This window comes from Crinia signifera, unplaced genomic scaffold, assembly GCF_055691185.1.
Source record: "Crinia signifera unplaced genomic scaffold, ASM5569118v1 HAP2_SCAFFOLD_122, whole genome shotgun sequence".
NCBI lineage: Eukaryota > Metazoa > Chordata > Amphibia > Anura > Myobatrachidae > Crinia > Crinia signifera.
The window spans coordinates 185,849-196,263 of NW_028142015.1; the positions used below are offsets into that span (position 1 = coordinate 185,849).

The window sequence follows — 10,415 nt, forward strand, 5'->3', positions numbered from 1 at the left end:
TGATTTTATATAGTGTGGCGAGCCACCGAGCCCGAAGCGTGGCGTACGGATGCGGACTACTTTACATGTATTCCGCGTCCCCTCGCAGGGCTCGCTGCGCTCGCCACACTATATAAAATCAACTCCACGCTGATGTGGATAGTGGGGGTATGAAAAGGTCGGAGGACGCGTACCGCCGCCCCTCTCGGGCTCGCTGCGCTTGCCACGCTTCGGGTTGGCGTCAATAGTGGGGTGGCGTTAACAATGGGGAGACCATTTCACCCATGAGGGGGGGTTAGCAATTAAAATTGGGGTTTTGGGGGCTTTTTACATTGATTCCAATGTAAAAATCTTGTTGATCGCGTCGGTTGCATCATCTCATGTATCTTATGCCGCACAAACACATAAGATGCATGAGATGCTTGAGATATCAGCCCCACACATACAATCTAGATCGTGGGCGCCGTGCTAGGAAAGCAGTACCAAAATATTTTTTGATAAATGGGCCCCTAGAAGTAATACAACTGGCAGCTGTATTCATCATTGACAAATGTAGTAAAATAACATTGACTTCCTTGTGAAATGTCCCCACAGAAAGAGCTTCAGAATCCGGAAGATGCCTGTGATGACATCATGATGTTAGAAGATGCCCAGCTTATTCCTTATCAAATTGGCGACGTCTTTATAAGTCATTCCCAGGAGGAAACTCAGGAGATGCTGGAAGCTGCAAAGGTTGGTATCTTGTGGAGGAAGAAGTGAACTGTTCATAGTATGCAGAAGCATTTATTCAGTGTCATTATTAATCATCAAAACACATCTAGAGGTCCTTAAGCTTTATGCAGTTCCTGTGTGTATGCATTTCCTTGTGTTGTATGATATCGCCCAGGCATTATGGAGTTTATCTTTCCTGGTTCATTTGTCTTCAAAGAATACTGCATTGTCCTGCTTACCTGCTGCCTGTCACATATACACTAAAGGGTCATGTTATAAATGGTAGACAATGTCTAGGTCGACACATTGACAAAAGGTCGACATGATTTTTTCACTATTTTTGGTGTCTGTCGACATGGACACCGTATAAGTGTGTGACTTCTGCACTTTTCATGCTTCAGGCACACTATTATATTCCCACTCTATATGAAAACTATTCAAGTTCCCAACCCTGCTCTTCACTGGGGTCAGACCGAGACCCGGAGTTTTTCCAGCTTTATAAAACCGGGCATTTTCCCAGGTCGTCAGTAAAAAAAGGGTATTATTCTTTGTATTGGAAGTGTGCTTTACTGCTGACTCGTTCTCAGAGTATGCGTATCTGAATACACCTGTTTTAGTTCTAGTGATAGACCTACATATACCAGCACTGACTGATACATTTAACATGAAGGCTTATCTGAGGAAGGTGTTACCAAGGATAGAGGAAAATAAAAACTGCTCTGACATGATGGTCAATGCCAAAATTCCATTGGCTTCATTTTCCAAAGACTTTTACAATATCAACCGGTGTCTCTAAGAAAGCCATGGTCATAGAAAATACTTACTGGAAAAAAAAAAAACACATGCATCTCTTATTTCTCTTGAAATATTATCGGGGCTATTGGCTATGCCCCTCCTCTCACTTCCTTTCTGTTCTTATTCGCACCCTGACTATTTTTTTCTCACTTCCTAATTTTTTTTTTCAACTTCCCAACCATTCCCATACTTTCCTTATACCATCTTATAAGTTGCATCAATATACGGTAGAAGCAACACAAATGTTTATACTATTTGGAAATGTACTTTATTTTAGGGATAGCCATCGTTGCCATTGCCATCGATGGCAATTCTGCAACTGACCATCGATTAGTGCTAATCTATGCTATGGATGACCATCGATATTTTTACATATCGATGGTCATCCATTGTGTTCGATTGATTGGTCTGTGAGGCAATCAAAACATGGGGGCTGGGCTTCGTGGGTGTCAGGGGCGGAGCTATGCTCCGTGTCCCGGCACTTTGAAAAAAAAAACGGCAAAACATCGTTTTGCTGTACCATCGATGGATGGAAATCATCTGCTTCTCCCCCACCGATGGCTAAAGTATTCGACATCGGCCATGAACCATCGATGATTTTGAATCATCGATGGCCATCCCTGCTTTATTTTCTATGCTTGTGACAGCATTGCATGCCGGCCTTGTTCTCTATTGCATTGTACACAGACTCACACTCTGTTCACCTGGAATTACCAGTTAATAACCATGACAGGGTATTGTCCAATCGCTGTGCCCAATTATCCCCCCACAAATGACATAACTCTCTTGTTGGATAAAATTGGCCACAGCAGCCATCTTTATTTAAACCATACAAATTTAACAATAAACCAAAACATTTCCCACGGAAGGTGGTCCCCGAGGCCCTCAATAAATCTCTCCACACCTCTGAGCACTTCCAGGAGTTGTTACCCCCAGCCGATAGCGATTGGCTCGAGGGCACCAATTGTCAACACCCAGTGCTCATTAATTAATCTCACCCAGGGGAGTCCAGCCCCCTCATGGGGCCCTCCCCGCCGCATAATTAAGCCTCAATGCCACCAACCTCGAGGACCCCCCTCCGCACAGGCCACTGTGACAAAAAGACATCCTATCAATAATTCTTCCTAAAAAACTATAAAATTAGGGAGGGTGGGTGGGAGCTGTTCAGAAAAATCTCCCAGTGACCCCTATTTCCTGCCTGCACTCAGCTTATATACCCTTACTACACCCCGTTAAGCCCCTCCCCCTATGACCCTCTCCTTAGACACCCCTTCTATGACTGTCTAGCTAGTAGCTCCCTCCAAACCCTGTCAGGGGAGCCTACCCCCAGGCTTTTGCCTCCAGTCCGGCTCCTACATGACAGGGTATTGTCCAATCGCTGTGCCCAATTATCCCCCCACAAATGACATAACTCTCTTGTTGGATAAAATTGGCCACAGCAGCCATCTTTATTTAAACCATACAAATTTAACAATAAACCAAAACATTTCCCACGGAAGGTGGTCCCCGAGGCCCTCAATAAATCTCTCCACACCTCTGAGCACTTCCAGGAGTTGTTACCCCCAGCCGATAGCGATTGGCTCGAGGGCACCAATTGTCAACACCCAGTGCTCATTAATTAATCTCACCCAGGGGAGTCCAGCCCCCTCATGGGGCCCTCCCCGCCGCATAATTAAGCCTCAATGCCACCAACCTCGAGGACCCCCCTCCGCCACCAAGCACGGGGTTAAACCCTTGACCCCGGGCGACCCCCCCACATCCGGAACGCTGTTTCTATTCCTTCCTGTAGTCCTAAGGACCACACATCTATCCCTATAGCGTTCAAATGCACACCGTCCCCTCTCCAAAAGGCACCGGTACCAGACTCGAGTTCCCTGTGCCTCACCACCACCGCGCCGTTTCTAGCCATAAAACGCCCAATTGCCCTGTTGACTTTTATCCGTGCCTTATTGATCTTGTCAGCCGACCTTGCATCTCTCCAATAACGGCGCGGCACAATATCCGACCAAACCGTGATCACTTCCGGGAACATTGCCCATAAACGTAAGAAATCAAACTTGATATCCCGTATCAACTCCCTAAATGGTCTGCCCCTAAGATCATTCCCTCCCACATGCAACACTAGTATGTCGGGAGCCCTATCGAGCCGAACAAAACGATGAAATTCCTGCAACCCTCCACTCCATACCATACCGCGCTTCCCCAGCCAGCGAACCACTGCCTCCTCTCTATCCAAACCTAGCTGGCGGCCGTTCGGTCTGACATCAGCCCGCAAAGCTCCCCAAAAGACATATGAATGTCCTAGAATCCAAATCAGGCACGGGGAATGCCCTGAAATAGAAAGAACACCGTCAGCCTCAACAATCACCTAACCGAACATAGGAACGAAAACGAGATGATTCCCACCGCCCAATACGCTTGATTATCTCATCTCCCAAACCCATCCTAGCAGCCTCAGTTGCGGCCCCAATGCGAAAAGAGTGACCCGCGTAGTCCTCCCCCTTGAGGCCCAACGTCCGCAGGACTGCTCTGAACACGCTAGTGAACTGGAACCGAGATAAAAAGGACCCATTCACATGCATCAGCAGAGGATCCCTCTCTCTGCCCACTCTGACTTCCTTAAATACCCGTACCCGAGCCACCGGGCACATTTCCGAGCCCGGCACAGAGAAAAGAACTAACTTCTTCCCCCTCCCTAATTGATCCGTCTTAGACCTCCTCACCACTAGCTCCACCCTATCCACGTATAAATCCACATCCTCTCCTAACAAACCTCCTGGCCTGGAGACGCTTGGACTCACGAGCTCACCAATCCGCAGTGCCCCAAAGAAGGCAAGCGAAAAAGCTGCCCCAAACAACCTTTCCTCAAAGTTGGAACTACAGACCTCTCTTAGCTTACTGCCCATATTCTGCAACAACTGGAAGGACACCGGCCTCCTCTGATCCTGCACTACATGCCCTTTCCTCCAGCCTTTTAAAGCCTGCGCAATCAGGAAATTCTTTGTGACATCAGGCCTCCCACCTGCACGAAACCCAAAAGCTAAGCCTGCCATACAGCGCGTGATCTTTGCCACTGACCAACCAATCTCCTTACAATGGCCTATGTATAACAAGACAGCCAATTCATCATCCTCCTCTCTAAGACCTACTACCTCACGCCATTCTATCCAGCTACGCCATTCCTGGTTGTATGCCGACCATGTATTTGGGGCCAAGGATTCCCTGATGAGCTGATCGACTACCCGTCCAGCAGAGCCCAGAGCCGACTGGGGAACCCGGTCCCCTCCCTGTCCGCCTCTGGCGCCAACTCCCGGAAACGATCCCACTGTGAACGAGATAAAGAATCCGCAATGCCGTTAGAGACACCGGGAACGTGCCTGGCCACAACCCACAAATTCAAAGCCAGACATTCCAATACCAACTGCTGCAAAATAGCAACCATTGGTGGTGAAGATGCCGACAATTGGTTGATAGCCATGACAACCCCTAAATTATCGCAGTAGAAACAAATCTTCCTATCGCGGAACAGTTCACCCCAAACGACAACTGCAACCAGAATAGGAAACAATTCCAGCAATGCTAAGTTTTTTACCAAGCCTCTCTGCACCCAAGACTCCGGCCACTGGCCCACACACCAATGTCCCTGGCAATAAGCCCCAAAACCGCCACTCCCAGCAGCGTCTGTGAAAAGGTCCAACTCTGTGGCCACGCAAGTGTCTGACATCCACAAGGCCCTGCCGTTAAAGGTTTCCAGAAAAGATGCCCACACCCGCAAGTCCCCTTTCAACTCACTGCCTAACCTGACAAAATGATGAGGAAGTACCACCCCTGCTGTTGCTGCTGCCAGCCTCCTGCTGAAAATGCGGCCCATCGGCATAATGCGACACGCAAAATTCAACTTACCCAGCAAGGACTGTAATTCCCTCAATCTAATTTTCTTCACCAGCAACGCCCTCCTAACTTCGGCCTTCAGACCCAACAATTTTTCCTCAGGCAAGCGGCACTCCATATTCACAGTATCAATGACTATACCCAAAAAACTGATCACCGTCGCAGGGCCCTCCGTCTTGCCTGGAGCAAGCGGGACCCCAAAGTCTGCCGACACCCTTTCAACAGTCCTCAACAATAAGTCACATACCCCGGTCCCCCCAGGACCGATACATAAGAAGTCATCTAGGTAATGAATAACTGAACTGCACCCAGAGACATCCTTAACCACCCACTCCAAAAAGGAACTAAAGGCCTCAAAATAAGCACACGACAAGGAGCACCCCATCGGTAAACATCGATCAACAAAAAACTCCCCATCCCAACAACAACCCAACAAACGCAAACTAGTTGGATGAACAGGCAGCAAACGGAATGCCGATTCAATATCCGTCTTTGCCAACATGGCCCCTTTCCCAAACCGCTTCACCCACTGAACAGCCGCGTCAAACGATGTATAAACCACCGAGCATATGTCGGGGTCAATGCCATCATTGACCGACGCCCCTTTTGGGAAGGACAAATGGTGAATAAGCCGAAATTTGTTCGCCTCCTTCTTTGGCACCACCCCCAACGGAGAGACTATCAAATCTGGCCATGGTGCCGCCTTAAACGGTCCCGCCATACGACCCAGCTGCACTTCCTTAAGCAGTTTTTCTTGTACCACTTCAGGATGCTCCCTAGCAGACTTCAAATTCCTCCTAAAACTCCCTGAAACCTGCACATCAGAAGGTATCTTAAAACCTTCCCTAAACCCCTCCTCCAACAAGGAGGCTGTCTGCTGGTCAGGATACCTACGCAGATAACCCAGCATCCTTTCCAGCCGAACCGGTGTCGCCCCCTTTGGAACTACCGTCTCGTGACTTCCCTCTAAAGCATTTATTTGCCCCATGGTTCCCTCCACAGGAGGAGCATTCATGTTTAAATTTGCATTTTGCTCCAAACCGGCATGCCCCATCATTAAAGGCAAAGCAGAGCCCCTTCTGCACGGCCATCCCACTTGTGGTCTCTCTCGGCCCCCCCCCATCCCCACGAAAGGGCTGCCCACTTTTTATGGGGGCCGTTACCTTCAACCATAAAGCAATGTCTTTATGATCCCAACGAATGTTGGGGCGAACCGCCTTCCTCTGCCTGAACTGTTCATCATACCTGAGCCAGGCCAAGCCCCCGTACACCCTATATGCCTCCCCTATCGCATCCATGTAACAAAATAAGCCTGAACAATTGTCAGGTGCCTTCTCCCCAATCACGCTGGCTAAAATAGCAAAGGCTTGTAACCAATTCGCGAATGACCGCGGTATCAGCCGATACCGCCGCCGTTCCTCCTCCTCTTTTTTCTCCTCCTTGCGGGGCCTATCCAGATTAAAACGCTCTAATGGGAGCAGTGAAAATATATCCACGTATTCCCCTTTCCAAATCTTCTCCCTCACCTCCTGCCTCAGGTGTGCCCCCAATGGCCCCTCAAAGCATACATACACCTCCCCTTTTGCAGTGTCACTAAGCCTTCCACTCTCCTCCTGCGTCACCACACTACCTCCTTCAGCCCCAGGCCCACTGCTCCCAAGCACCACACTGCTAACCGGCATCCCGCTGCTAACTGGCACCACACTGCTAACCGTCACCACACTGCTAACCGGCACCCCGCTGCTAACCGGCGCCCCACTGCTAACCGGCACACTACTACTGACTGGCACACTAATGTTAGCTGGTGTGCCCGAATTCTGTGGCGCCCATGCCGCCGCCGGCGACGGCCCCGCCCCCTGCCGCAAACCCACCAACCAATCTGCAAAACCACTCAATAGCTCAGTAAAGCCCCTATTCATCTCCCCTTGGAGGGCTAACCCTCCCCCCCCCTGACTTTGTGCTAAAGCATTAATAGACATAGAGACAGACTCACCAGGCTGCCTGGGGGCTGTGAACCCAGCAGCCGCAGGTCCAGTGTCCTGACGATTCCCAGCCAATGGGGAAGGACCAGGTATCTCTCCATCATCTGCAGACGCTGCCATCTCTCTTCTCCTGTCATCTCGACCCTCAGGTACAGCACCAGCCGGCGCGACCGCGTTGGGGGCGGAGCCAGCTGTGCGTCTCTCGCTCCGTGTACCAGGCCTGCGGTCCGCAGCCTGTACTTCTGCCCCCCTGGCACGACTCACCCCGCGCTGGGCAGCAGCATGCCCCGCATGCCCCGCCGCTCCCGGTCCAGAACCACGCACCGCCGGATCTTCGCGCACGTGGGGGGGATCCCCCCCACGCGGAGGGTTCCGCCTGCATGTAGGATTCCTCCCAGACCTGGTCCTGCGGGCGGAAGGTGCCCGGCCCGCAGCCTGGCCTGGAGGGTCCCTGACGGGGCTCCTTGAACGGCGCTGAACCCTGGGGGACACAGATGGGCTGAAGCGCTCCGGAGGCCTGGACCTCCGAGGCCGTGCGCCCGCTGGAGCAGCCTCCTGCGTTGCTGCTCCCAGTCCCCCCAGCAGACCTGACATCTGCTGCTGCAGCCACTCTGTCCCTCTGGTACCTGCTGCCTCCCTGAGGGCAGCCAGCGCTGCAGATACCTCAGCATCAGCGTTTGGGGAAGCCATGGGAGATGCAGTGCTGCTTAGCCGTTCAGAAAAATCTCCCAGTGACCCCTATTTCCTGCCTGCACTCAGCTTATATACCCTTACTACACCCCGTTAAGCCCCTCCCCCTATGACCCTCTCCTTAGACACCCCTTCTATGACTGTCTAGCTAGTAGCTCCCTCCAAACCCTGTCAGGGGAGCCTACCCCCAGGCTTTTGCCTCCAGTCCGGCTCCTACATTCTACTAAAAGCTGAACTCCTCCTTTGCAGAATGCTTTTATGTCAGATGTGTTTTCTTTTGTTGCTCAGCAGATAAGATACTTTCCATACATTAGATAACTGTACCTACACTGCAGATCTGTTGCATCTAAGGACAGTGTTAAACTGCAAATAAGCTGAACAATATATTACTATGAAGGGGAAGGCTCCATATACACTTTTATGGACACTTCACCATGATGTACTGCCAGAACCTTACATGATGCAGGGTAGAAAAACATTGCACCAAATGTAATAGGGTGGGAGAATCAGAAAAGTGAGAGATTTTGGGAGCGCTTTCCCTCTTGTTTTTAAAGCGGCAATCAATTACATGGCAAAATCCATGTGGTTTATCAGTGTAAATGATTGCTGCTTTAAAAGAAATGGGAAAACCTCTCTCAAACTCTCCCTTTCTGATTCTCACACCCTATTACATTTGGACCATTGTTTCCTATGTATGCTTCGCATAGTTTGGAGCATAAATAAGCACAATTCTGTTGATTTCTCAATTTTATTAACTCATAGTTGTGTACACACTGTACAAGCGATATATCTGTGAACGGTGGCGTCCACAGATATATCGTGTCAGATGTGCAACACAGCCGATGCCCGATTATATCTGAAGATCTAGGGGCATCCTGCTGTTTTTATGGGCGATCCACCGACTGCCCTTACAGCTGCCCGGGAGCTGCTGGTGATTGTCAGCTCAGTGGGCAAGCGCATGCAAATGTATGGAGAACACACTGCCCAATTGTTCTGCAGATTTATCTACCAGTGGTTACCCAGCTCTACACTACTGAATGGTTTATGTGACTATCTTGCTTTTTGGATGTTAACCCCTAATTGTGCTGACTAATGTCCAATCTACAAAGTTGATTGCTTCAATTTCAAATTAATTTTCATGTAACCATTGCAAAGTCTTGTGCTGTCCTGTGACACCAATAATAAAGTGTAAGTTCAGTTGGTCGGATGTCTTCTGTGATTCATGGCATGGGAGCTGGGCACTGTTATACACCTGGAATGAGTAAATGTGTTTTCTTACAGTTTTTATATCACTCTGTGGGGTTTATCTAGTAAGATGGATTTCTATCGAAGATGGATTGTTGCTATGGGCAGCCAATCAGAATTTATTTATTTAGCACCTTTTAGATCTGGAAGATTATGGTATCTGATTGGCTGTCCATAGCAACATCCCATCTTAGTAAATTAAGCGGTGTGTGTTAACATATTGTTCTTTCTTTCTATACCAGAAAGAATTGGAGGAAGAAATAAAATCTTTGCAGTCGAAAGTAGAATCTATACTTCGGGTTCTTGCAGATCTCAAAGTGCATCTTTACGCCAAGTTTGGAAACAATATCAACCTGGAGGCAGATGAGAGCTAAATAAAGTTTTTTTTTTTCTTTTATTTATTCCTCTTTTATTGATCATACACAAAAAAAAAAAGAATAGCTTATCTTCTTGTGTCTGTGGGATTGTATGATTAGTGCTTCTGCCTAAAAGCTTGTTACAGGTTGAGAATCCCTTATCCAATTTATTCCGAAAACTATGCATTCCAGAATTTTTTTTTTTTGCTGAAAACTTACTGGGGATATGTGTAACAGCACTACTGGGGACATGTGTAACAGCACTACTGGGGACATGTGTAACAGCACTACTGGGGACATGATATGAAACTGGCACTAAATATCTGCAAGGAAATGACTGGTTGGTATTCAGTGTCTGAGATTGTACACAAACTTTGTTTCATGATTTGAAACCTTGTTTTATACACACAAATATATTTTATTTGTGCATTTCATGTGTTTGATATGTTTTACAACATAATGCAAGATCATTGAAATATAAAAATATTCTGAAATATAGAAATAATCCTTTATCCAAAATTCTTCTGGTCCCGAGAATTTTGGATAAGGGTTACTCAACCTGTATCTCCAATGTGCTGACATCAAAAGATGAGTTAGTTCTCAGAGACAATCATTCTGAGGATCTGGCCAATCAATCCTTGAAACACCTGTCATAGCAATGATAACAAAGAATGTATCGGCAGGAAGAAACCTACAGATCCTTCTATCCTCTTTTGTGTGTTTTTTATTGTTTTAGATGAAAGCCCTGACAAATAGCCGTATAAAA

General features: G+C 48.2%; 1 protein-coding gene across 1 annotated transcript; it reads left to right on the top strand.

The window, feature by feature from the left end:
- Positions 1–574: 574 nt before the first annotated feature.
- LOC146052766 (prefoldin subunit 4-like) lies at positions 575–9,690 on the top strand. Its single transcript, XM_083167947.1, has 2 exons — positions 575–711; positions 9,536–9,690. Exons 1-2 carry the CDS (start codon positions 613–615, stop codon positions 9,665–9,667), a joined length of 231 nt encoding a protein of 76 aa, XP_083024073.1. The 5' UTR covers positions 575–612; the 3' UTR covers positions 9,668–9,690.
- Positions 9,691–10,415: the final 725 nt, after the last annotated feature.